This window comes from Aythya fuligula, chromosome 23 (genome assembly GCF_009819795.1).
Source record: "Aythya fuligula isolate bAytFul2 chromosome 23, bAytFul2.pri, whole genome shotgun sequence".
Classification (NCBI taxonomy): domain Eukaryota; kingdom Metazoa; phylum Chordata; class Aves; order Anseriformes; family Anatidae; genus Aythya; species Aythya fuligula.
Genome location: NC_045581.1, coordinates 1818976 through 1846678, shown reverse-complemented (window position 1 = coordinate 1846678; position 27703 = coordinate 1818976). Strand labels below are relative to the sequence as shown.

The 27703-nt window shown below is 58.1% G+C and overlaps 1 protein-coding gene across 1 annotated transcript; it reads right to left on the bottom strand.

The window, feature by feature from the left end:
* Window positions 1–505: 505 nt before the first annotated feature.
* NKAIN1 (sodium/potassium transporting ATPase interacting 1) lies at window positions 506–27703 on the bottom strand. Its single transcript, XM_032202350.1, has 7 exons — window positions 27522–27703; window positions 7193–7330; window positions 7008–7088; window positions 5488–5685; window positions 4768–4828; window positions 2445–2526; window positions 506–663 (listed from the first exon to the last, which is right to left on the bottom strand). Exons 1-7 carry the CDS (start codon window positions 27573–27575, stop codon window positions 654–656), a joined length of 624 nt encoding a protein of 207 aa, XP_032058241.1. The 5' UTR covers window positions 27576–27703; the 3' UTR covers window positions 506–653.

Genomic DNA, 27703 nt, shown 5'->3' with positions numbered 1-27703 from the left:
TTTTGGGAACGAGACCCCAGGTCTGTGCCATCCCAACTCCAAATCCAGTGTTTTAGGAAGTTCTCCATGGGACAAGTGACGGAGCAGCCCCACTCGTGCCACGCTGCCACCACGCTGCAGTTATCCCCCGCAGGTCCGAGCTGCCCCAAACAGACTGGGTTTTGCCCCAAATCCCCTGTGCTTCGTTCCTGCCCAGCACGCAGGAAGAGGACGCGTTGCTCAAATTAAAAACCAGGTCTGAGAAACAGAAGAAAACGGTGTCCGCTGACCGAGCCCACATCCCCGCTGTGTCCCCATGTCCCCGCCACGTCCCCACCATGCTGGGCCCATCCAGGGGGCTCGGGCACAGCACGAGCTGGGTGCTGCAGCACCGGGGGCTTCCTCGGGTCTTTTGTGGGCGACCTGGAGATGTCGTGGCCTTGCAGACGTGTGCTCGGGGAGCCGACCCGGCGGTGGAGCCCTTGGACATGCTCAAGCCCCCGCTCGGCTCCAGTTTTGGGGTGCGGGGCCCCCCTGGCAGCAGGAGGAGGGCTGGGGGAAGCGGCTCAGTGTGGTCCCCGTCCTCCGGGGCGGTGGTGGTGGCATCGGGCTGGGGACAGGCGGCTCCCAGGGGTCCTGTCCCACGCCGGCCGGGGTGGATTCAGGGCATGGGGTTACCCAGATCTGAGGAGCAAAGGGGAGAGGCGGCGTGAGGGCTGGTGCTCGTGTGTCCCCACACGTCCCTGTATGGCACTGAGTGAGGGGACACGGAGTCACGGCCACCAGCACCCACCCGTTGCCCATTCCTGAGAACAGAGACCCGCTGGGGTGGCCGATGGCGGTCCTCACCCTTGTTTCACCAGGACCCCCAACCCCAGCGGTGCAGGGCAAGCACACGATGGGGACATGGTGCCACCGCTGCAGCTCCACAAGACCCGGGCTGTGGTGTGGGACATGCACATGCACATCCTCCTTCTTCCTCTGGGTGGAAACCCTCCCACACGGCCGGCTTTAATCCAATTACAGCTAATTGGGAGCTGCCTGAGAGGCTTTAATTTCACAGGCTGTAGGCAGAATGGATTCATCCTGCCTCGAGTGCCCATGGGGACACAAGGGACAGCAGCCTGCAGGTATGGCTCCAGGCACGGGCTGACCCAGAAACAGCATGTTTGTCCCCAAAAAGAAGCACTGTGGGGTCAGATGGTGGAAACCCCCAAAATATCTGTCTCCTGTAGCAAACTTCCAGGCCCTGTGAGTGCTGGTGTCTCACTGGCATGAGCTGTAAGCAGCAGCCAAACATCCAAGCTGCCACCACAGCACTGGGGGCCCAGCTGTGCCCCCCCCCAGCCTCCCCTGCTCATCCCATTTAAAGCAAAGCCAGGAGGGTTTTGCAACCTTCATGCGAGCCCCTGTCCATGCCTGCAATGGATTTGGGATTCTCAGCCTCAGCCCGTGCTCAACCCAGCAGGTCCAGGAGGAATTTGCTCCTTCCAGCTCACTTGTACATCCCTGGGAGGACTGACAGAGTGTGTGGCTGGTGCTGGGCAGGTGGGCACTGGGACCAAACCTTCCCAAACACCTTTCCAGAGCCCTGCCAGCTGCAGCACACTGGGATCCTTGCCAGCACCTTCCCTTTTCCAGGGCCCTTCCCTGGTCCCAGCCCTTTCTTCTCCCCGAGTCCAGGTCACCCCAGCCCCGGTGTCAGTCTGCAGTGCTGAGGCCATCTTCTCTCCCCAGTTTCCCCCCAAACAAACCAGTCTGCAATGGAAACCCTATCAAGGTGCTATTTGCCCCACAAAGGCAGATCCAAAAGGTTCCCCCCATGGCAGTGACCGTCCAGGGGACACTGTGTCCCCAGGGGATGAGCTGACCAGGGCAGGGCACCCGAGGACACCCCGGGGTGGTGGGTGCTGGCACAGCTCCCGGTGAGAGCCCAGCGATATCCCAAATGCATTTGTTTCGCCGCAGTCCCCTCTTTGCATATATAATTGCCTGGCGTGCCCTTGAATTTGCATATGAGACTTAAAATATAATTAATTGTTGGCAACCAGCAAAGCCCGAACGAGGCTAATCCCTGTAGATTTTGCAGCCTTATCTCATTTGAGCATTTATCTAGTTAAGCTTAATGGGCAGGGGAGAGGAAAGAAGTCGCTGAGTGCTTTGCCCCGGGGGGCCCAGCCTGGCAGAGCCTGCACCCGCTGTGCCCCCACCCCAGAGCTCCCATCTGCCACCCAGAGAGGGGCACAAATCCCCCCAAACCACCCAGCCCCCAGCTGTGGCCTGGGCTGATGGAGCTCCCTGTCCAACCCACGACGAAGCAAAGCGGGGCGTGAGCCTTCCAAAATCCACTTTCCATTGCCATGGAGCACACCGGTGGCCCCAAACCCTTTTTGGGTCACACAGGTGGCCCGAGGGGGCTCTCAGGTCCCCGAGCAGCCCCAAACCTGCCCCCGGTGCGCACTCACGTGTACAGCGGCTGTAGCTGTAGGTGCGACGTCTTCTGGGGCGCCTGGTAGCCGTAGGAGTCAAACCCGCCGATGAAGTCGACTGGGGAGAAGGGGGAGAGCAGCGGGGTGAGCCGGGCAGGGGGCGAGGGGCTCCCCACACCTCCTGGGGCCTCGCTGCACCCCGGGGATGCGCTGCGCCCCGGCCGTGATGCACGGAGCCGGACCAACCCCAGCACAGCAGCCTCGTGCCAAGGGCTGGACAAAGCGGGTGAAATTACCCTGTCATTGTCTGCAGAGTGGGCATTTAAGGGGAATTATGGAGGAATTACGTCTCGTTTAAAGCATGTAATTTAGGAGGATCGCAGACACCAAGACAGCAGCTCTCGTGCCCGCTGTGGTTGCGTTGCCAGCCCGCTGATTTAATCCTCCTCCAGCGCTGCGAGTGCGGAGGGCAGAGCCCAGGGCCTCACCGGAGGAGATGTGGCACCAAACGCCAGCCCTGGCTGCACGCAGGGCACCTGGGGCCTTCCCCATCCTCACCCCCACTGCTACCCTGGAAATGTAAGGTCCTTGCTTCTGCTGGATCCCACAGGATCATCGGGATCACCCTACAAGGCCGGGCACCGCGGGAGCTGCAGCGCGGCCGCTCGCCCAGGAGCCGCCCCACAAACGGCCCCGGAGCAGAAATTCGCATGTGGGTTCGCCCTCGAGGGAGGCCGCTTGCCCCTTATTTGTCTTTCTGACTTAATATTCAGCCAGCTCTCAATTTTAACGGCACCCATCCATTTCCAAATCTAATAAGATATTCCATTAAAAAGATACATTTGAATCTCGGCTACAGCGGCATTAATATTAAAAGTGTATCGAACGCCTGAGTTTGTTTGAGTGTCGCGCAGCCGCCTGGAATGCAAACAGGCTTCAAAGACAGCGGCGGCAGATAAGCCCTGTGCCAGATCCCCGGATCCATAAGCGAGTTATTACAACAGGCAGAGTCCAATTTCACCCGGAGATTTTTTGCCTTTCTGCTACAGTGGTTACAGAGGCAGTGGCAGGGAGAGAGCACCCCGGGGATGCTGAGCCTCATCCTGGGGATGCTGAGCCTGGTCCCAGGCTTCCCACAGCTTCCCCAGGGTTTTTCCCAGTGCTATGATGGGACCCAGCACCAGCAAAGGACCTCGCACCTCCATGGCACCCACATGGACGCATTCTTGCTAGGACACAGGGGACGCCGGGTGCTTCTCGGTGGCTTTGCCGTGCTGGCAGCCGAAGCACACCGCTGCCTCCACCCGGCTGCTGGGGCTGCCAGCTGGCACAAATTAATTAATGGCAGATGAGCATTTAATGGGGCTGGATGGCCACGGCCGTAACTGCCTGTTTAATTGTTGTCAGGGTACTCAGCACTTCCGTACGGGTGGCTGCGGTGATTATTGTCGGAGCGAAATGCACAATGTAGATTATGGAAGAATTAGCCCACTTCTTGGCTTAAATTTCCCTTTCTGCCCCACTCAGAAGCACAACATATCCCACGGGGATGGTGGGGATGATTTGCTCCTGTCTGGCAGCTCTGGCCGTGAGTCTGTCCATGGGGACGCTCACCAGGAGGACACAATGTGCCACATTTCCTGGTCCCTGTGTCCCACGGGGCTGTTGGAAGGAGGAGGCAGGGAGAGGCTGCAGCTGGGAGGTGTGAGGATGGCCTCGAACCCACTGCATCTGATGCTGCACCCCGCACCCTGTGGTTTGGGCTGTGGCATGGTGACACCTTGGTGGGCCAGCGGCAGGATGCTGTGGGACCCCCTGGTGCCAAGTGCAAAGCAGCACCTCCCAAATGGGGCAGAAAACAGCAAAATGGGGATGCTGAAGACCTCTCATGGGGCTGGGCTCACTCTGAGGGGGGAGTTTTGCTGTGGATTTATCAGGGCTCAGAGGCTGCTGCGTGCAGCAGGGGCAACGGCTTGGTGATGCTCCCTGCTGCCATGCAGGTCTGGGGACCCTCGGGGGGATGCTCTGTCCCAGGGGGGTGGAACCCCACTCTGGGTGGCACTGGTCCCATTCTGCACCCCAAGATGTGACCGCTGCCATCCCACAGCACCCACAGGAGATGCGGCAGCTCGGGGCTGTGACACAGAACTGGAAGGACTGCTGGCGTGAGGTGGTGGCATGGGTGGCACATCACACCCCAACACAGCACAGCTGACTCCTCAGAGGGGGAAAAAGGGGCAAAATCCCCTAAAACAATCCCTTCACCTGCCCTGAGCCAGAGCTGCCTGCCCCCCACACTATCGGGGATGTTTTTGCAGCGCTGCAGCTCGCCCCTGTGACTAACAGCAAAGGCACTCACAGCTGTCTTCTTCCTCCAGAAACACTTTGCTGACGTAGCAGGCGTAGACGAAGCCAAAGAGCTGCAAAACAAGAGCGGGCAGGGAGAAGCCGGTTATCGGGGCGAGCAGCACCGCGACGAGGGGGATGGTGGGGGGATGGATGGAGCTGCTCCTGGCACCGTGATGATGCTGGGGAGCACCCAGCTGGATGCTGGTTCGGGGCATAGAGGTGGGATGGCTCCGGACCCCAATTCCCTTGCAACCCCCGGAGCTCCCCAGGAGCTTTGCACCCACATACGACCCCCTCCCCTCTGCCCTTTTGTCCCCGAGGTGAGAGTGTCACCATTTCAGAAAGGGGGACCCTGTATTTCCAGCACACAGCACATCCCCATGGGCTCAGACTCCCAGCAACATTTTGTCACCGCTGTTCTCCAGCTCACAGCACCCGTGGGAGGCCAGGCGGGGAGAGGAGCAGCACCCTTGGTGCCCGCAGTGCCACCAACACATCCCCTGCCTGCTGGTGATGGTCCTGCAGCACCCAGCCCACACCGTGCCGTGTTTTGGGGAATGCAGGCATGGACAGGGACCTCGCATGGGCCCTGTTTGCTCCTCTCTTCCCAAATGCAGCTGAGCCAAAGCCACCCATGAACTATAACTGGGACCGAGGTGTGGCAAGGTGCTGGGACATCTCGCCAGAGCCCAGCAGCTCAGAGCAGAGGAAGGTGCCGGGGGGCCCTTACCGCCAGGAAGATCTGCGCGGCGCTGCTGACCACCTCGATGTACTGGTAGTCCAGCAGGCAGCCGCTGACCGTGATGACGTGGTGGTCCTCGGGGGCCAGCTTGGAGTTCAGCACCGGCGTCACCAGGCAGCCCGGCCCGTTCTCCATCCACCACGAGCGGTGCAGTGAGGTATTGAAGGTCATGATGAAGTCCCGGTCCTGCGGGAGGGGAGCAGAGGCACCACCTTGGACCCAGGGATCCCACCTGGGCTCACAGAGGGGTGGACAGAAAAAGGGCTTTTCCAACCCGAGGATGCTCCATGAGCAAAATCCCCGCTGTGAAGCTGCACGAAGCTCCTGCTGCTCGGAGCCCCCACCGAGGGCAGGTCAGCAGCAGCAGATCTTTTAATGAAGTGCACCCAATTAACCTACTCCTCTCCCCATCCCAAGGCTGTCACTCCCAAGGTTTGCTGCCCCTGCTCCGGGTGTGCATGGCACTGAGCTGAAATTCAGTACCAGCAGGGGCTTGGGCTTGCTCCCAGGTTTCAGCTCCTAAAGCCGTGTGCTGCGCGTTCCTTCCACGCAGCCACCTTCACTGCGATGTGTGACACCTCATCACGACGTTAAGTTTTGCTCTTTTGATGTGAGAATTATACTTTAACATCCCAGACTCAGGCTCAGAGCATGCTGGTGGCTGCTGCCCTGCAGTATTTGCAGCAGCCCTGCAGTATTTTCCACCCTGTCCATCCATGTGCATCCCTGGAGGTCAGGCTCTCCCTCTGCCCTTGTTGCTGGAGCCATGTGCAGACCCCAGAAACCTTCCCAGAGCCCCAGGAAACCCTGGAAAAGTGGCACCATGCGGCGCAGTGTGCACAGCAGGATGGAGACCCTTCTCTGCTCTACCTCCTCAGCACCACGTTTGGAAGTGGCATCACCCAATATACACCGCCCACAAAGCCAGGCACTGCTCAGAGCGGGCAGGTGATTAATGAGCACTCCGAAGTTCCCAGCTCATCAGCCTCATTAACTCGATGCCCCCGAGGCCCCTCCTGCACCACGCCACCACGTTGCTCTCCCACTGCCCCGTTGGTGTCCCCAGCTCGGCCAATCCATCCGTCTGTCCGTCCGTCTGTCCCACCAAACCCCCACGGTCAGCGCTGCACCCGGCAGCACCCATCCCCGCGAGGCTCCCCCAGCACTGGGGGTGCTGTGCCAGGGGCAGGGGGCACCCCAGGGGCTGGTCCCAGCCACCCCAAAAAGCAGAGCCAGAGGCATGGGGAGGGAGAGGTGGAAGGGGTGGGATGGGATGGGTTGGGGAGGGATGGGATGGGAAAATTGGGACAGAAGGAATGGGAAAGGAAGATTGGGATGGAAAGGATGGGACAGAAGGGATGGGATGGGAATGTAAGAGAAGGGATGGGATGGAAGGGATGGGAAGATTGGGACGGAAGGGATGGATTGGGACAGAAGGGAGGAGGAAGGTGAGAAGAGGAAGGCCGGGAGGCAGCAGCACCCGATACCACAGACATCTTGGGGCTTACCTGTGACAAGTGCCCGACCTCCAGGTAGAAGCAGATGATGAAGGCGTTCCAGCCGACCCACAGCACCAGCCACACCGCGTACTGCCGGCACAGAGCGAGGCGGTCAGGGCACGATGCTGCATGGCACCGCGAGCAGCCCCCGCGCCCTCCCGCTGCCCGGCTCCCCCCCGTTGAATGGCACCCACCATGATGAGGTATTTGGATCTGTACTGGATGGTCCCGAAGATGCCCAGGATGACAGCCATGATGTGTAAGAAATTGGCCAGGATGGGCGCCCACTGGTAGCCCAGGAAATCAAAGATCTGCCGCTCCAGCGCCGCTATCTGGGGAAGAACAAAGGAGGGGACAGCGCGGGGAATCAGTCACCGGCAGCAGCTCCGCGGACATTAAAGGCAAAGAGCATCGTGTAATTAATGAGAAATCCCATGGACAATTAGTTACAATAGACTGAAACGTCTGCATGATTCATTGGCTGGCGGCAGGCAAATACATCACGGCGGGCGAGGAGTTATTGGGAACGTTCCCCAGCGGGTGCTGGGGAAGGGGCAGGGGGGAGCCATGAGCCTTCCCCCCCCCCCCCATAGCACCCTGTGTGCCTCAGTTTCCCCACTGCTCAGCCTGTGCAGGGAGTAATTCCCATCGCATATAGGGCACGGCCTCCCCTGATATTTTACAGGACATTTTTCTCCCCATCCTCGCCGCGTGCCTGCCCCACGTGCGCCGCCCTCCCCACTCAACGCCGCTCCATTTTTATCCCCGTTATCTTCTGTAAGCCACGACCATGGAGCCAGAGCAGCTGTAAATACCACGCGGCTGGCAAAATTAAGGACAGGCACTGCTGTACCCGCCTGTGAGCCCCTTGTTTATTTATGGCTGCGTTTGCCACCAGCTCAGGGTCTGTTACTCCTAATTACAGAATTAGCTTCTGGAGAGGTGGTAACAGAGGTGTGCTGGGAGCCCTGGGGCGTTTGCTGACTGTTTTAAGTTAAAAAGCAGAAATCTGAGCGGTGTGTTGCAGTGGGTTTTTAGGGGGCTTTGGGGTGCATACATCAGACACCCCCATCCTCCAGGAGACAGGGCCACAGCAACACATCTGCAGCAAGATGCATCTCCAGCAGCATTGCCAAAAAAAAACAAACACAAAACCTCTTTACATTTATCTTTCTGACAGCCTGGCCCCAGTTCTCTCAGAGATGCCCCAGATTTACCCAGCAAAGCCAGCGAGCTGCAGACCTGAGTCCTCCCTGCAGCAGCCGCCCTCCGCACCGCTCCGTGCCTCAGTTTCTCCACCGTGAACCTTATGTGTGTGTGGGGAAGACACCACGGAGGAAGATTATTGCTAAAAAGGAGCAATTTGGACAAAAATCAACACTTTGGCTTTGCTTGCAGCAGGGCTCTGGATGTTTGCTGGAGGCGCTGGGCTTTCCTGAAGTACCCCCAGGGGATTTACAGCTGGGGCTGCCCCAGGGCCACAGCACTCGCACCCCAAGAGACCCTGCCAGACCCTTCAGCCCCACTTAATAAGTCCTAATTACAGCAGAAATAGATGAGGTGGTGAAAATCCTTCCCGAAGTGCTTTGCCAGTATGAACCGCAGCAAACACATCTCGTCCTGCCTGGCCACCAAGGTGCCCTCAGCTGTGCCTCAGTTTCCCATCCATGAAGCAGCCCTTGTGTTAGTGCTCATTGAGCTGGGTTAGTGAGAGCTCTAATTAAGGGACATCTCAGCCAGCAGAGGAAAGCCATCCTGGCTGTGTCACACCCAACACAAAGCTACCACAGAGCCCCCGCAGCCCCTGGGGCCGGGCTGTTTGCATTGAGGCTTAATTCACTCCGCACTATTTAAACTCTCCGAGGAAACAGCCTTTGGAAATACTCACAACTGGGCTGTAAATCTTTTAAATCGAGGGATGTAAATAATAAATGATACAAGGAGCGTGGTGCTCGGTTTTATAGCCGTCCATCGATCTGGTGGCTGTTGATGGAGCTGCTTAGCGGGAGCGAGACCCAAAGCTGCAAGGTTTTGGGTACCAACAAGCCTCCTACCCAAGGGATGGGGCTGGGAAGAGCCCCCAGGAGCATCCTATGGAGCCAGGGGATGTCTCTGGTGCCACGCAGCTCCCTAATCCCAGCCCATCAAGCTGGAACAGGCTGGAGGAGTGAGGATGAGCAGAGAAGAGCCTGATCGAGACACCCAGCCCAATCCTTCTTCATTACACGGAGAGGCAAAATTAGCAGCAGACACCGTGGTCTCCCCGTGGCTGAGTGAGGGCTGCTAATTGCACTGACAAACGATGCCAGAGCTGCCCCAGCAGGTAAACGCTGCTCTGCGTGCACCCTTCTTTGAGCTCATTCCCTCAGCACTAAGAGCAAATCCTGCATCTTTCAGCCCTGGTGAGTCCTGCTTAAAGCAGAGGAAAATAAGGAGACAAAGAGGAAACGTGGAGATGTTGCAGTGAGCACTCAACGGGCTGCTCCAGCACCCAGAGCATCCTCTCCCCATCCTTCAGGAGCAAACTCCAAGACACCCAGTGCCACATCTCCAGGCAAAGAGGAAGATGTGGTTACACAATTTTGGGCAATAATTCAAGAAAGGTGGCCCCAAGCAAGGCGAGGGCAATCAGGAAGCCCATCTGCAGGGCTCTGCATTGCCTTAAAGGCAGGGAGCAGCTCTGCCAGCCCTTGGTGTGCCCTGCGAGAAGCCTCTAAGGAACCTGAGCAGCCTCCAACCCCCAAAACTCAGCACAGCTTCCCCATACTGTCCTCCTTGGGTCCCAGGTACCAATTTCCACGCTAATAACACCCCATTAACCACCCACCCTCATTAGCACCCTGCTCCCCTCTTTATTTCTGCTCCCACATTGCAGGTGATGCTCTTGGGGCTGTGGGGCTGGGCAGCCCCGCACTGGCCCACTGCTAATTAAGATAATCCTGCAGCTGATCAATGCAACGAGTTTTAGGGCTCCCTCTTAATTAAACACTCTCTAGTTCATCGATCAGCCCAAAAGTTCCCTTTGCAGCAAATCATACCAATTAGCTGGGCACAGGCACACGCCAGAGTCCTGCTAATTGAAACGTGGTCCCCACAAAGATTTAATTGTAATCAAGGAGCCAAAGTGGCTGGGCTCGGTTAGAGCTTGGGGAGGTGCCCTGGGGACATTAAGGATAAGGCTTGGCCAGACACAGAGCCCAAGGAGCCAGAGCTGGAGCAAAATGTGATTTTTTAGTGGGCTGACACCAAATTCAAGAGGGAAGGAGCTTCCCATTGCTGCTGTCCCCACATTACCCCTTGGCTGTGGCACCATCGCTCCGCTGTGCCCTGTGACAATACGTGGATGAGTTTTCCCAGCCCTTTGCTCGCAGCCTGCACTAAGTAAACCATGAGGCAAGGGCTCAGAGATGAGCTCTGCTCTGGCAGCATGGGCAGGGCTGCGCGGACCCAACTCACCAAACAATTTGTGCGCACCCGCGCCAGATTTCACAGCCTGGAGGTTTCACAGCTGCAAATCCCCAAATCCCTCCTGCATCCGAGACCTCCCAAACCAGAAACCTTCCTGCCCTGCAGCTGCAATTTTTGTTCTCTTATTGCTTCCACCCCTGTGGGTTCAAGATAAAATAATAATGGCCCTGGTGACAGTGGCCGGGGGGCTGCAGGACTTTGGTGGCTTTTGCAGGGCTGTGGCAGGAGACGTGGGGCTCTTTTCTGCCCGGTGGCACAAGGACCAGGGGCAAATGGAGAAGAGCATCGCCCACACGTGGTCCTCTTTGAAACACCATGTCTACAGGGTGACAACAGAGCTGGGGGCTGCCCCTTGTCCTGGTGTCACCAGGAGCCACCACGGCCCCAACCCCCCTGCGCAGACCCTGCCTGGGGTTTACGGGGTGGAGGCAGCAGGACGCGGCAGCCGACCCTCCCATCACAACTGTCACAGCTAATGGCTCTCAGAGCCCTGTCCAAAACCACTTAATTACCACCGAGAGAGGCAGTGGCCAGAGGATGTGGCCGTGGGTGGACACAACGACCCCAGGACCCGCGTGTAGTGAGGACCCCGCAGCGCCTGCCTTATTTCCCCTCGTCCTCCCCCGGGGACGCTGCGTGGCTGCAGACCCCCCCGCGCTCCATCCTCTCGCCTCAGCTGCGATGGGGCTGACACGTTTGCTGACACAGATGCATAAATATATTATCGCAGCCCCCAAAGCCTCAATAATTAACCAGTGGAGAGAGATGGGAGCAAGCTCCCGTGATGGAAAAAAACACGCTGAGGCTGGGGGAGGCTCCCCTCCACCTCCCCATAGCCACAGGGGAGCTGGGGGGGGAACAATCCCTCCAGTCCCTCCCTCCTGCTCGCTCCTGAGCATCCCCATGGGTCAGTGATAAGGATGAGGCCAGACACCCCAAAAATCACCGCAGTCGCTGCGTCTCCCTTGTCCCCCCACAAAGCTGTGGAGCTGTGTGTGGATGCTGGGCACACTGCAGGTGATGATTTCCCAGCCCGTTTTCCTGTGGTGGTTCCTCGGGTTCTGCACAGTGGGGACAGCCCTGACCAGGCCACCACACGTCCTTCCCTGCCCTGGGCTCATCCTGCTCACTCTTTCTTACGTGGGCAGTTTTGCTACAGAACAACAGTTTTAGGTGTTTTTCATAAGCAGAATGCTTTCGGGGGGAGGGGGGGGGGCAGGGGAAACGTCACCTTCTTGAACGAAAACTCTTTGTGTCTTTTCTTGCCCCCCTCTGGGAAATATCAGGAGGAAAACACTCCCTTCACCTGCCAGCATGGCTTTGTTGAAACCCTCTGAAGTGCGACGGGCAGGTTTCCTCCCGGCTCCAAATGTCAGCAGCAGAGCCCAGCAACTTCCCCAGGGAAGCAGCAGCAGGAAAATGGTGATTTTAGTGGTTGGGCAGGGGGAAATCCCATTTTTTTCCCCTGTTTTTCCCAGTCTCTACCTCCGGCTGCCTGAATTCCACCCTGGCCCCTTGCAGCAGAGCTGCTTGGTTCTTCTGGAGGCTCAAAATCCCCAAATCTGGAGCAGGACAATGTACACTCATGCACAGTGCTTGGAGTGGGAGCAACACCTCCCCTGCTCCCTGGTCCCCAAATGTCCCCCGCGCCTCGGTGTCCGCGGTTCCCTTGTTGTGCCACAAATTTCTCATCAAAAGCTGAGCAAGCAGCAGGGGGAAAAGCAGCTGAGAAAGGCAGCCAGCACGGTCCTTCAGTGTGGGACAGGACGAGCTGCTGTGGCCTCTGCCTTCAGCCACCTGCTTTTGGGCTGAGCACAGACTGGGAAGCAGCTGGACATCCCAGCATGGCATCCCAGTATGGCACCCAGTACAGCATCCTGGTATGGCATCCCAGTGCAGCGTCCTACTATGGAACCCATTACAGCATCCCAGTTCAGCATCCCAGTATGGCATCCTGTGCCAGCCAGGCACAGTGGGAGACTGGGGAGGGACATCACTGGTGCCTGCTGCTGGCATTTGTCCCCTACAGCATGGCAGCAGTGTCACCAGCCAGGTGATGGGGGCTCCAGCCCCAGTGCTGGGACTGCCAAGGGATGCTGAGCCCCTCCCAGGTGCTGGGCTCCGTGCACTGGCGTTGGACCCCTGGGGACAGCCCATGGGGACCCTCCAGGAGGGCTCAGGTCTGGGTGCTGCCCACGTCCCAGCTCGCCATCCCCAGGGGTCCTGGAGACCCACACAGCCCAGAGCCCATGGGGAGAGATAGGGCAGAGGATGAAACCCCAAACATGAGATGCTGCAGGGGGGATTTTTAACCCCAACTCAGCACCAAGGATCAACGATCCCAACACGATTCTTGGCAAGGCGACAACGTGCAGCTCAGCTGCCGGGGGCTGCAGCGAGGCCAGGGCTGGCAGGGGAGCAGGATGCGGCCCCCGGGCCTCCTGCCGTGCTCAGCGGCACCGAGCTCGATGTCAGCAGCAGCATCTGGGCGCCGGGGCACAAATCCCGGCCGAAAGCCCCGCGCACAATGCAGCGAGCTTAAATCCACCCGTCCCGTCCCTGCGGCGTGGCAGGAGCCGAGCGCGGATTCATTGCCCCCCGACGGGCCATTATCCTTCAGCCGGGCTATTTCCTTCTGAACACCATATGCCGGGGGCTCACCAGGGATTTACTTTCATTTAGCTGCATTTGAATAGATTTTTTCCATCGCAGATTCCCTTCTGCCGCGGCCAAAGATGCTGCGAGCGCAGCTCCCTGCTGAGCCCGCGCCGGCCGCGGCTGCTCGCTGCCAGAAATGCCCCGTTTCTGGGAGGTTTTGCAAGAAATCCTGGGGCCCGGTGGGAACCCCTTTGGTCAGAGATATGGGGCAGGATCCGACCTGGCAGTGGGGTGTCCTGCGGGAAGGGAGATTTGCTGGAGCCCCCGGGAAGGTGGTGGCACTGGGTGTCCCCAGGCGGGTGCTGAGCGGTGCTGGGGTGACCGGAGTGCGTGGGACCGACCCACGGATGGAGCCTGGGCCGGATCCTGCCCAGCACCCTGCGCTGGGCACCCCCAGCACCGCACCCACCCCCAGGAGCCGCACATCTCCACTTAGGGAAATTGGCTGCGATTTAAATTAATGGCAAGCGAGCGAATTGACTATTAACGAGGTGCAAACACCGCTGCGAACCCAGGGACTTCATTTAATGACTTGGAAACAAGTTCTTGACCTACTTCCAACTTGCAAAATCCTTCGTGAAATCGCAGGCGGCGGCGCAGATGAAAATAAATTAAAGGAGCCAGCGCCGGGCCCCCACGCAGCGGGCGGCGATGGGCTGGATGCGGCCCCAGGGCCGAGCTGCAGCCCCACCGCATCACGGGCACAAAGTGGGCACAAAGGGGGTGAAAAAGGTACAAATCGGGTCTTTTGCTGGTGGTTGTGCAGCGAGGTTGAAGAAAGTGGGGTTGTTTTTTTTTTTTTTTTTTCCAGACTCTGCAGGTGTTGTTACCCCAGCAAAGCCCCTGCTGGGACCTCTCTGCCCCTAAATCCCAGCACTGCTGGATTCGCATCCCCGATCAATGGGATGAGATAGTGGGGGGACAGGCAGAGCTTTGGGGTCCCCCCCGGGGCTCCCCATCACCTGCCGAGCCCCGGGCGGCCCTGGCTGTCTCTTGCCATTTTTTCCTCCCCGTTATTTCTTTAATTTTTCCGGCCGCCGCATCCGGCCGCGTTGCCATGGGAACGCAGCAGCAGCCCCGGCTGTCTAGACGCCGCGCCCCAGGAGCCCGGCACGTGGGCAGGATGCGACCCCGGCACCCATGGGTGCCCCCACCGCGAGCATCAGCCCCGTCCCAGGGCACCCCCCGGCCCCGGCCCCCCCGGCCCCTTCCCAAATCTGTCCCCAGCTCTAGCAGCCCGGGGGATGCAGCCCGGTGGCAGCTGGTGGTGCCAGCCCACGGGTGTCCCCCCAAAGTAGTCCAAAAGTCACCAAGTGCTGCACAAGGCAGCTTACAGCCAGCACCCTCCCATTTTTGGGGTTTGGCTCCAGTTTAGGGAAAGGAAACTGAGGCAGAGCATGGAGATGCCTGATGGGGGGACGAGCATCTCAAGCAGCTCACACCAGGGTCCCCAAATCCCTGCCCGGGCTGTAACACCACAGGCAATGGGCTTGGTTCCTCGGGGTAAGCCGAGGTGGGACCCACGGGGCAGGAGACACCCCCAAGTCCCCAGACCTCCGAGCCAGCAGCACCCCAACAGCCCTGTGCGCACCCAGACCCACCAGGCTCCTGCTGCCTTCACGCTCGACGTGCGTCACCCCGCGTCCCCGCAGCGGTCCCTGCCGTCACCCTGCCCTGCGCTGCGAGGAGCCCCAGGCGCTCCAGCAAGGGACAAGCCGGCTGAGCATCCTCTCTGCAACCCAAAAGCAGGGTGGTGGGGGTCCCATCGTGTACCAGGGCTCTTCCCAAGCAGCCCCATCCCACCCACGAGGAGCTGTTTGAGCTCTTCTGGAAACCTCCGCGCATCCGATGGTGGCAGCCAGCTCATACGGAGGCTCAGAGCACATTCAAATACTACTTATACTGCGCACAGGCTGGAGATACAATATTGCATCTATTATTTTTACTGTTATATAAATGCTGAACCGGAGCAATAAGGCTGAGATGAGACTTTGGTGTTTTTTTTTTTTTTTTTTTTTTTTTTTTACTGCCGCTGACAGAAAGACAAGGAAGTCAAAGTGATTCATTCCCACACTTCCCCACCAGAAGTTGCCTCCCAGCTGACACCCTCCTGCAGACAGGCTCCATCTGACAAAGCATTTCATGGGCTGCTTTAATTGTCCCCACAAATGGCTTCAGAATGGTCCCCAGGGTCCCTCCACTGAGGACGACAGGGGGGGTGGCCCCATGCCTTGGGTTGGCATCAGGGTCCTGGGGAAGGATGGGCACAGGGGATGGAGCAGGGACACAGGCAATGGGCCAGACCTGCCCCAGAGCTGCTGTGCCTCAGTTTACCCACCTGGGAAATGGGTTGAGTCCTGCTCTGCTCAGCATCACACTGAGAAGCGTTTGCAGAGGGTGGCTGGGCTTTGCCAAGGAGCACAGTGACAAATGACAATGCCACCATCTCTTTGGGGCAGGATGGATGTCCTCACAACCCCATGCCCTGGCATTGCCACTTTGCTCCAGTTGCTGTCCCTTTCTTGAGCTGTGGCAATTGAAGAGCTCCTTTCGTTAACATCCAGCTAATGGGAACAGCAAGCGATTTTTGGTGACCGAGCCTTTGGTGGAGCTGAGCAGCCAGGGCCACCAGCACCGCCAGGAGGGGCTGATTCGTCTCATCCTCACTGCCAGGCTAATGGGGAAACTGAGGCACGGGATGGCAGATGATCGGAAGCCTGGAGAAAGGCAGATACCAGGCTGAGAGCAGCTCCTGGCTGCAAACCCACGGAAGCACTGGGGGGGACGACTGGGTGGCCTGGGAAGGGACTTGGGCTGAACCTTTCTGAATTACTACTTGTAGCCTAAGTTAGACCAAGAGGAGAAATCAAGGGAAGAGAAGACCTGGGCAATGGCCATGGCTATGGCCATCCCACCCTACCCTACCCCGTCCCATCCCATCCCACAAACAAACCCCCCAGCCCCAGTCCAACACAGTTCCCCAGTCCCCAGCTCAGCCTTGGAGGTACCCACAGCTCCCCCAGCCCTGTAGAAGCCCCCAGGGAGATGTCCCCATGTCGCTGTCCCTGCCAGCAGGACACGTGGCAGTGACACCAGACCAAGGCACCGGCACCCAGCTGAGGGCGGCTGCTGGGCCAGGGCACGGAAACGTTGGCAAACGCCTTCCTGCAAATGCCAGCTCCAAACAAACACGCTTTCAGACAAATAAAACTGTGATTAATCAAGCACCTCAATTAGATACAATGAGCCACGGCTGATGATTAAACCGAAGACTCACAGCAGAAAGCACATTAGCAGCATGGACACTTGGAGGCTGAGAATTAATTAAAACATAGCAACACCCCCTAAAAAAAATCCCTAGTAAATGGGGGAGTGCGTGGAGGAGGAGGCTTTCCCCGTGGGTCTGGGGATGCCGAGCGGAGCCGTGTCCCTGTCCCAGCCCAGCTCCTCCATGTCCCCAGCGGTGACACCGGGGACGTGGGCACCTCCGCCAGAGCACGGCTGTCCCAGGGCAGCCCAAGGGATGCACCCTGCACCTGAAGGGCACGGGGGAGCCTGGCAGACTGTTTGTAGAATCAAAATGCTAAATTATATTACAGAATATAGAAAGTTGTGTTCTTGCATTAATGCAATATAGGGGACACCCACGAGGAGGTGACAGCGAGGTGGCTCTAGCCAGAGGTGCTGGTGGCCTTAGGGAGCTCCTGCAGCTTAAATCTGGGGGATGCATGGGGACAGCAAGTGAGGTGGGAAGATAGGAGAGAGACAGGGAACCCAAATCCCTAAATATTAAATTCTGGGGTGAGACCAACCTCCAAAAACTTGCAACCCCCCCACTCCTGCCCCGGCAGGGACGGGAGGGCTCAGGGTGACACAGCTTGAGAGCCAAGCCCGGGGCGAGGGCGAGATTTGCTGCTGGCTCCTGGCTCCCAATAAAAGGCACCGTTTGGACAAGGATTAAGCCGCAGGCAATTTCGATGCTAATTCTTCTGGTTAAGTTCTTTAGTCCAACATCTGCAAGAAGCAAGAGGTAATTTCCCCCGGATCTCGAACAGCGACTCAAAGACGCTGCTAATATAATCTGATAGAGGAGAGGGGCGAAAAGAGAAAGGGAAAAAAAATCCAATTTACTGACTTATTTAGTGACACCTTTCGTAATCAATTCTCCCAGGAAAGAAATACTGATTAAAGCCAACCGTATTGCTATGGAAACCGGCAGTCCCTCCTCCCACGACCTGCAGGCTGCAAAGAAAATCGGGCGAGGAATCTGCCTGGTAACAACCGCGCTAATGAACCGGGGAGCAAAAATAATCCCCCGGAGCATCGCCGCCGCCAAAGGAGCAGCCGGAGGCGGCCGCTGGGGAGGCGAAGCCGCGCGTGGCTCCCAAATATTGGTTTTAATGGCAGGGCAGAGCCGCCTGCCGGGGGGGATGCTCCCGGAGCCCTTTCCCACATCGGGGATGAGGGGCTGGAGGGGTGCGCGGAGATGGCACCCATGGGTGCGCTGGGTGGAGGGCCCACCCTGACCTAGAAACACTCCCCAAAACCCCATCCATCCTCACTGTCCCATCACGGACGGCACACAGGCGTCCCCCCAGCCCTTCCATCCACCAGCCCCATCCTTCAGCACCCACCCCAGCACCTTTAGGAGCTGCCCTCCCTCTCCTCCCACCTGCTGGGTGCCCAGCCACCGCCTCGGCCGCTTGCCCTCGTTTTTCAAGCCTCTAATTCGAGCCACTTAGGACGGGGAGTGACAGCGGTTACGGGTTTCATATGCACATATTAAAGGCGAGTTATTGTCAGCCGGGGAGACGGATGGGCCCGGCAGGGAGACGCGGCGCTGGTGGCTCCATAAATCTTCCCAGGGGCGGAATGAGAAAGCAGCACGCGGTGGGAAGTGGCTGCGGACACGGCAGCACGAGGACCAGAGCCAGAGCTCGGCTGCTGGGGGCTCCCCCAAGCAGCCACAAGGCTCTTTTGGGGTGCTTTAAGGAGCAACGGGCTGTGCAGGACATCATTAGCGCTGCCGTTACTATTTAGGAATTTAATAGCAATCCCATTTATTGAAAACCCAACAGCCCAAAACCCATCTTCCCACGCCGGCAGGAATATCAGTGCTGGAGAGGCACAAAAGCTGGAAACAAATGGGCACGCATGTATGGATGTGCAGCCCTAATAGAACTGAAGCCCTTCATATTTCCAACAATTGCTGCACGTTAGCAAAATAACAATTGCAGTTAAGCATGCTGCCACCTTTCCCATTCATCACGGCGAGGATTTAATAAGGCGCCTTAGCAGAGCGCGCCGTGACCACCAGCACATTATTAAACACAGCGATTAGCAGCTGCAGTGGATGGGAGCTCATTAGAGACTTCTTAAACATCCATAAAAATTGCTTTTATTAATCGGTTATTCCTCTTTTCATGCCCACCGCATTAGGCTGGCACCGAGGTGCTGTGGGTGTTGGGGCTGAACCCGCCCCGAGCACCCCAAACAGCAAGACCTCAGCCACCCACGTCTGATGGGGATACGGGGCTGTCCTCCATGCCAGGCTGAATGCCACTTCAAGAGGCCATAGGGATGGCTTTTTTTTTTCTCCAAAAAAAAGAGTTTCTTCCCCCCGAAGCCACCTGGGATGGAGTTGCCAGCTGGGACGTGCATGCTGCCCCAACTTCTGCACCCAAAGCGTGCCTCTGCCCTAAGCCATCGCCCTTTTGGTGCTTCCCCATGAGGATTTCCACGTACAAATTCAGGGGAAAACCCATCAGGACAGCACAGATGGCCTGACAACAAGACTGGGGTCCCCACAAATGGGAAACGGGGCTGTCCCCGCTCAGCACCCAGCAGCACCCAGCTCCACCTCTTACTCCTTGGGGTCCCCAGCCCCATTAACGACAGCGCTAATTGCAGGGAGGATGCGGCCCATGGATAATTCATGGTGGGGAGGGGATGCGGGCGATGCCCATCCTTAGGGCTTGCTTTGCTTTGTCTGGCGAGTGCCGCCTCCCCAGGGTGCCCCAAGCTCGCCGCCTCTGCGCAGCCTTTTGTTCGGGTGCTCGAATTAAAAATAATTGGGGCCGGGAGCCAGCCAGGGCGGGTGCAAGAGACACAGCCCGAGGAGAGCCGACGGCCCTAGGGATGACGATGAGGGGACAAGGAGGGGATGGGGACGCGCTCCCCCAGGGCTGGAGGGGACCTCACCAGTGGTGAGCTTCAGGGGAAAAAAAAGGAAAAAAAAAAAAAGCCTTTAATAATCAATTGGTATTTATTGAGCGGGCCGTAACAATAACAGCCTCCTGCTGCCAAATTAAATCCGTGTTTGGAGTCACCGAGTCAGGGACGTGCTGCGAATTCCCAGGCGGGTAAAAAGCCCCGGCGCTGATCCCAAACCAACCCCGCTGCTCCCAGGGTGCCCTCGGTCCCTGCCCCGGTGTGGGGGCTCGGTGCCATCCCCATCCCTGCAGCTGCCCTGGGGATGTGCCCCCCGCAGCACTCCCACTGCCCCCTGCTGCTCTGGGGGGGGGAAATTGAGCCAGAAACTGCAAAAATGGGTCAGGATGGACAAAAACGGGCTGGTATGGATAAAAATGGGCCAGGATGGACAAAAATGGGATGGGAGGGATGGCATCACTGGGGGAGTCAGGTGGGCTGCTGGGGGTTTGGTAACTGCCCAGCGATGGGCTGGGTGCAGTGGTTTTGGGGGGACAGGAGGGGACAGGAGCAGAGGGGGGTATGGAGGCACAGATTGGATGCTGGTGAGCCCCCTCGGGCTGTGGGGAAGGGGCTGGGGCCAGGTTTTGGGCCTAAATGGGGAGAAAGGGAAGAAGGAAAAAGAAAAGGAAAAAAAAAAAAAGGAAAAGGGAAGGGCCTTGGTGTCCCCACGGGACCACAGGAGCATGCCCAGGGGACGAGGTATCAGGCAGTGCCCCAGCCCCAGGGTGACATGTCCACAGCTCCCTGCAGCCCCCAGCCACAAAAGGGGATGGGGAGACCATGCCCCAGCCCCATCACTTCCCAAATCCCTTCCCCCAAAGCTTTTTGTGTTTCCTTCCCCAGCAGGAGACCAAACCACCGCACCGGCTCCTTTCGGTGTCCCCAGGCTGTGCTCCTGGCTCTGCCCTGCGCACGTGCAGCGGGGAAGGGATGCACTATTGATTGAAGAGACCAGACTGGCCCAGAGCACTAATTAGCCCTAATCAAGGCAATTAGCCTTGAGAGCCAAACAGGAGGTCAGCACTCCGACCTTGGTCCTTGCCCTGCCTCGGGTTGTGTCCCTTGTGCATGACAGTGACCTGGGCCAGGCACAGCGGCTGTGTGCTCTGCTTGGATGAGACACGGGGTGGGCAGTGAGGATGAGGAGGGTGCTGGGACACCGCCCAGTGACAGGAGAAATGGTGACAGAAACTGCCCGGAGCATCTCTGCACAGGGATGACCTTGTGTGGGGTCTCAACCTGACACCCCTCAAATACCCCTCTGGTTCCTCGGGGCATCAGAGCACCTCTGGCATTCACCCCTCAAAATCCACCCTCCTTCAGCCCTCTCCTGAAGCTCCTGTTTGCTAAAACCCCCTCGGCACCACCGGGATGTGCTGCCCCTGTGCTGGGCACCCCGACACAGCCCCGCATCCCTTGGGGCTCCCAGCATTGGGTCCCTGGTGGAGCACAGGGAAACCTCACCCCAGCAAGATTTGCTGTGCCTGCAGCACCATGCGCCCGCTGGGAAAATATAATAATCCTGAATAATAAGGCAAATCGTGTGGTGTGGGATCCCAAGGGCACCCACAATCACCTAAAGCTGTGGGGCTTTGGGTATCTCCGCAGGGAGTGCTGCGTCCTGCACCGCAGCCTCTGCCCAGGTGCAGGCTGATGGGCAATTGGCCTTTTCTCCCCCAAATCTCCTTCTGCCACAGAGTGAAAAGCGAAAAATGTGTGAAATTTCCCAGCCAACCACATCCAAGTGGTTATTAATCTTATTAATAAAACACTTGGGGTTTAATGTCCTGTTTAAATATGATCGGGCTGCTCTGTGCCAACTTTTCCTTTCCATTTTTTCCAGGCTGTTACATACAGATTTTGAAAATTGAAATGAATAGTCACCTGCAGGACAGGGAGAGAAGATGCCAGCAGTCCCATCCCACACCATCCTACCTCCAAGCATCCTGCCGGGTTGGGAGGTTTTGTCCCCAGACAACTCAGCCTCTTCCCAGGAGACGCTAAACCCCCGACACATCCCCTCCAGCCAAAACCCACCCCCAGCTCCGTGCTGTGATGGGGACAAGGATGTCCCCGGCCACCCCAGGGGACAGGGGATGGGGATGCAGCCCATGTCACCAGGATGAGGCCGTCCCCGGTGCCTGCAGCGCTGCCTGGCCGGGCGCCGCAGCGATCAATACGCAATAACCTGCATCTGCCGGCCGGCGCTGGAGGAGCTATCAGACGTGCGGCCGGCACTGATGGGAACGTCACGCTTTTGTGCCTCTTTCCTCTCTGCTGCCTGTTTCTGGTGTTTTTCTCCCCTTTCCATAAAGATGTACCCAGCGATGGCTGCAGCACCCATGTGTGCCCAGCCCTGCTCGCTGGAGGGAGGCGATGCTGGCAGGATCCTGCTCCCAGGGGTGGCACGCGGTGCCTGTGGGGTCACAGAGCCCTTTTCCAGCCCTATTTCCCACCATGGACCATTGGCACAAGGCTGGGAGGATGCTGGGTGCTGTTGCCCAAGCCCAGCATCCTCCCAGCGACCACAGCCCGCAGCTCGCTGCTGTGCCAGCACTTGGTGAGGCGGGATGGCAGTGCCATGGGCTCAGCACTGGCTCTGGGTCCTAAATAGGGACCTGAGCCATGGAATGGCCCATGGATAGGATGTGAGTTCACTGGTGGCTGTCCCCTAATTTCCCACTAAGACCCCACAGGCTGTTTTTTACCAGTAGCTTTCCCATCCCATGGTTATGGAGTGCTGGAATTTCATGGCAATGAGTTTTGAAGCGTCTGATCCCCAAATCCTTCTCAATTATTGAGCCCCCACAGTTCCTCCTGTGCAGCAATCCTCTGCTCATCTGAGAAACCCATGCAGAGGAGCCCCTGCCTCCCTCCCAGGGGAAAACATTGGGGTGCAGCAGTGCCAGAGGGGCACAGGCTGGGGGAGGGAGTCCCCCCCTTCCCCACGGGGACATCGTCACCCCTGCCCCCTCACCACCCCGACACCAGCCCACCCCACCACCAGGAAGCTTCACTCTCCTGAAACACCTCACCTGGGCAGGGCGAGGCCCCTCTCTGGCACACCAGTGTCTGCTGGAAAATAGGATTTCTAGCCCAAATTACACCAAGTAGGCCCGGACTGAGGTATTACTTCCCCACACGGTGATTATCTCCCGGCCCGGAGCTCAGCCAGAGGCAGAGTTCAGAGCTTGCAAATAAACAAAGCAGCCAGGAGCCCGGCCAAGATGTTTATTGATCCGGGAGCCTCGGGCTCCCGCTTCGCTCCGTAGCCAGTGAAAGCCCCGGGCATGTGTCACCGCTTCCGCTTGTCACCGCGGGGACGTCCCAGCCAAAGCCACCAGGATGGGTGCACGGAGCCAAGTCCAGAGCAGCCCAATGGAGAGGGGCAGAGTCGCTGCCTCCTCCAGCAGTGCTTCTGTGCCTTCTACCATGGCACCGAAACGGGTGCTGAAGGGTCCCCAGCTCAGCACGCAGCCCCTCCAAGTCAAGCCCCAGCGCACGCTGATGCTTCCCCAGCTTCCATCCCCTGATCCCGGCTGCATTGATTTTTTATAGCGCTAATTTTTTTCTAACAGAAAGCCACGCGGGGCTAAATCAAATCGCTTATCGGCATCTAAGTACTATTATGTCAACGCCGTTACTTTTATCAGCCAAACTCATGAGCTCATTGAGAAACAAGAGCAAGTTTTGTTGGACAAGGCTCATTTTCCGAGACATCAATTACGCCACCGTCTTTTCGGCTTTGCTGATCACATCATGCATCAGCCTCTCCTTCCTGTGCTTTCGCAGGTCTTCACGTCAAGCCAGGCTGCCCACGGCTTTCTGGCTCACCCCAGTCATTTTTTCTCCACCCCAGCCCTCCAAGACATTTATTTCCAGCCCTCTGAACGGTTCCCATTGCTCCCAGCTTTGTTGCGGATCAGCATTAATGATTTAGAGAGATCTTCCAGCGGTCCCTTTAATACTCTTGGGTGCACATTAGCTAGCCCTGCAAATTTAGACATACTGCGCTTTAATAGCGGTTTTAATTGAGAGCTGTAACACCATTCCTTCCCAAACGCACGCCAATAAACCTTTATAGCAGACTGTCAAGCACAGCTCTTTGTATGAATAATGCAGGCACACGTGTGCACAACAGAGGATGTTCATGCACGCGGACATCTCGCCATGCTGGGAAGCTTCTCCGTGGCCACCCGCACCCATGCTCCCTACCTCGGCTCCCGGGGTGGCCGCACAGGTTGGTGACAAGTTGGGTTGGGGTTTCTGCACCTGCCCGGACACACGCGGACCTCTGACACACGCACATGTCATCGCCGGATCCCCTCGGTGCTGCCCACCCTGGAACATCCCCATCCCTCCCCTTCAGGTCCTGCTGCCCTGCAGCACCCCCGGCCCTCGCAGCATCCCCTGGGCACGCACCCACCATGCCCGGCCCGTGGTGAAGGGGCGCGGGGAGCCGTGGGGTCCTCCATCCGTGATGCCTCTGTCAGCCCCGAACCCAATTTCCATGGCAACCATGCAAATGTGAAAGCTTTCCATAATCATTAGGGAGCAGAGCTGAGCAGTATAAACAGTGACTGCAGTAGATTACATGCCTATTATGAACAGTCGCGGCTTCTGAGCACTGGTAATTATACCTAATTGTGCATTTAATTGTGTAATTGAAAACCCACATCCAGAGTTCAGCCCGGGCTCCATTCCCCCCACCCCTGGTGGTGGGGGCAGCTCCAGTCCCGCTTCTCTCGCGCTGGCCCCAAGCACGGGCTCGGGCACGACGGCAACCACGCAAGGACAAAAGATGCCCGTGGCCATCGGAGGCTCTCAGCGGCGATGGAGCTGGTGCCAGCAGTGGGTGTGTGCCTGTGGGGTGCGCGGTGCAGTGGGGACAAGTGGGGACGACCCCACTGAGGGTTGGCTGCGGTGTCCCAAAGGGATGGCACAAGGCAGAGCGGGGGACTGCAGCGGATGGGACCATGAGCTGCCCTCACCCATCCTTCGTTAGGCCGACGCCCTGGGGTCACTCGTTAGCTTCTCTCCCAGCTCCTCGTGCAGGCTCGGTTACTGTGGGTTGTATCCTGGAGGTTTGCACATAGGAAAACCCCTCAGTGGGATGGACAGGTGGGATGGGACAGACACGTCCCTGCTCTGCCTGCACCTCTGGCCCCAGGAGGCTGCAGGAGGAAGGAGGCCAGTGCTGGCATGGCACAGCACAGCACGGCATGGCACTGCATGGCACGGCACAGTATGGCACTGCTTGGCATGGCACGGCACGGCACGGCACACCATGGCACGGCGCGGCACAGCACCGTCTGGGCAAGCTCCGGCAGGCTCAGCCCGGCGGGAGGCATCAACCGAGCTTTGCTTTCCCAGCCAATTAAAGGAAAAGGAGAGGAACAAAGAACAGAACAAAACACTTCGGAGCGATGCTGAGGGGTGGTGGGAGTGGGGCGAACAACGAGGCGTCCCCCTGCCTCCACACCCGCACCCAAGCAGCCCCGGGAGGAGGGCGACACAGCGGGGCTGCCACCTCCAGCCGCCACCGTTAGGCTTCGGAATGAACCAGAGGAGCAGCTCACAGCTCCCATGTGCTGGCGGTGGCGAAGGGCATGGCAGGTTTGTTTTTCATCTGGCCAGCTCAGCAGCTTTACTGCTCGCATAAAGAAAACATAAATTCCCCCGACAACATCGGGCGTCCCAGGGAACGGCTGGTTTCAGCAGCAGCCGAACCCCCAGCCCCCAGCCCAGCAGAGCCACTCCTGTGTGGCGAGCCGACCTGATGCTAGCAGCATTAAGTGGCCTCTTGTTCCTGGATAGTTGGCGTAAAAAGAGAGTTTTGATTTCATTTCATCTCATAATCATAAATATCTCCAGCCAGCCCCTCTTGAGGCTGTCGTTGCGTGTCTGGTAAATGACTCACTGGTTTCTTAGCCTTTTCCTTGGAAAATCGCAAATAGAGGCAAACTATGGCTGGCATTTCTTCTCTCCCAGGAGTGGAAACACCCGGCACTTGCAGCCCTGGCTCACCGCGTGCTTCGAGGCGGCGGTGAAGGAGCGTTTGCGCTATCTGGGTGATCACAGGGGCTGGGATGCACTGCCTGGGGTGCTGCAGCTCATGGCCACGGGGCTGGGCAGAAGCTTGTGGACAGCAAACCAGCCCCCGGCCTGGTTCGGTTGCCACCACATGTGGCAGCCCGCCCGGAGGAGCATCTTCTGCCGTGCGTGGCCTCCAGGCTCCTCTCCTCCCCAGGAGACCAGGACTTGTGCCACCGCTGCAAGCCCCAACCCCACATAAACGTGGCCCCACCTTGCTGCCACCCCTCAGCACTGGGTGCTCGGGGGCACCTCCCCATGCCCAGCAGGGCTCAAGCTGCTGCCTTCTGGTAGCCCAGAGCAAGCAACGAGGCTGGCTGGGTGCTGTGGTGGTCACCACCACCTCAAGGAGCTCCAGCTGGAGCATGCACGTGGTCCGCAGCCTGCCCAGAGCCCTGAGCAGCAGCACGCATCCTGCACTGGTGCTGGGATGAGGCAGGGTGGCCTAGTCCCACAGCAGGATGGCGTTTCTGCCCAGACTCCCTCCTGGAGAGCATCGTGCAACCTGGGAGAGTTGGGGGTACCCAGGGGTGGAAGGGCCACCAAAAAGAGACAATTTTGGAGCCTGTCCTAGCCGCAGCAGCACTAGGACACACAGGGTGAGGATGGGGTGGAAAGCCCAGCCTCAGGCTGCATCACAAAGTTTCCCCGGTTGCGTGCGGGAGCTGCTCTCCCAGCCTAGGAGCTCGCACTGATTTGTTTCATTTCCGAAAATAAACGCATCAAAATCTCCTCTCTTTACAGAGCTGGAGTATTTCCCTGCAGAATAAATGCCAACAAGACTCTTGTTGAGTTGAGCAGTGAAGGAAAAAGTGACCGAAAGCCAGGAAACTCCCGCACACAAGGAAACACCCATCATTTTTATCCTGAATAAGCGGGAACAGAAGCGAGGCGCAAAGCAAGACTTCACCGACCAAACCGCAGCAGCGGGGAAGTTTCAGGGCACAGAAGGCAATTCCTGCAGCATGATGCTCTGCTCCCCCAGCACTAATTTGCTTTGAAGCATCCCTTAGCCCCAGGAAAAGCCGCTCCCCACCTTTTGCAAGGTCAGAACAACTCCACGGCCATGGCCTTCTGAAAGATAAAAAATGAATGGGAGCGACGCTGGGAAGAAACTGCCTGTCAGCAGGATGCCACCATCATCTCCAAAGCTCTCCGCAAGAGCAGACACCGAGCCCGTTTCCATCACACACATCACCGCCTCTATCCACAGCGCTCTGCCGCCTGGTCACCCCCCAGTCCATGGGGACATCGTGGGCTGGCCAGGCAACATTTCAGCAATTCCCTCCCTGTTTCCCTTGCAATGCTAAGCCCCCCAACAGTCGCTGAATGGTGACAATGTAATTCCACGGGTGCCACTTGACTACCAGGTTCAACAAACCACCTGCCTGGAAAAGCGCCTGGATAATTAATTGCAACCTCCGTGGTTGCTGGTTTTATCAGAAACCCCCCGAACGCCCCACATGCTCCCTTCGGCTGGCCCTCTGTCACCAGCCTGATGAAGATGGATTTGCGGGCGGTGGAAAGCACGACACACAATTATTGCAAATATCCCCGATCCCTTTCAAATGAACCCTGTCTGTCCTCTCTTCCCCCAACGTGCGAGTGTCCCCAGCCCGCGAGCAGACCGGTCCCACTCAAAAGCAGGAGTTTGCAAAGTGCCGGCTGTGGCTCCAAGTTTCACTATTGCCAAATCTCAGGCAAGGGACCCACACCCCAAGAACCATCCCTGGAGCTGCTGAGCACAGGATGGGAAGCCACCCGCAGCAGCTAACTCGGAGAGAAGAGATTGCAGCTGGAAACAAAGCTCACACCTGCTCAAGACACATCCCCAGGCACTGACAGCACTGGGAACTGTTTCAAATCCGTCTCCTCTTCTGCAACTCCAGCAAGCACTGGATTGAAGCAGGGGAGGAGGGTCACATTTCTTTTCTCTTTGCCTTTTTTTTTTTTTTTTGGGTCGCATTGAAGCATCCCCAAGCTGGTCCCACAGCAAGGTCACCGCCGAGACGGAGCGGGTAGCGGTGACAGCGAGCATTTCGCACAAAGCACAACCCGGCATGCTGATGAGCGCACGGCCCCTCGGCTTACCAGCTGCAGGCAGCAGAATCCAACCAGCGTACATCTCCCATTGCATCTCCCCATGGTTTCCCAGCCGGAGCCTCGGATTTCCCCCACCGTGGCTGCGCGTCGCCTTCCTCCAGCTTCTCACCAGCCTCCCCTTCGCCAGCAGAACCGCCACCCGGCGACCATCAGGGGGGCACCAGCAACAT

Bases quoted from the DNA above. Each gene is read 5' to 3' on its own strand.
- NKAIN1 (XM_032202350.1), bottom strand. From the start codon at position 27,575: ATGGGGAGATGCAATGGGAGATGTACGCTGGTTGGATTCTGCTGCCTG. The intron at 5,686-7,007 runs GTAAGCCCCAAG...CCCCTCCCGCAG, and splicing joins AGGTCGGGCACTTGTCACAG to GACCGGGACTTCATCATGAC. The intron at 2,527-4,767 runs GTGAGTGCCTTT...CCTTCTCCCCAG, and splicing joins TCTGGAGGAAGAAGACAGCT to TCGACTTCATCGGCGGGTTT.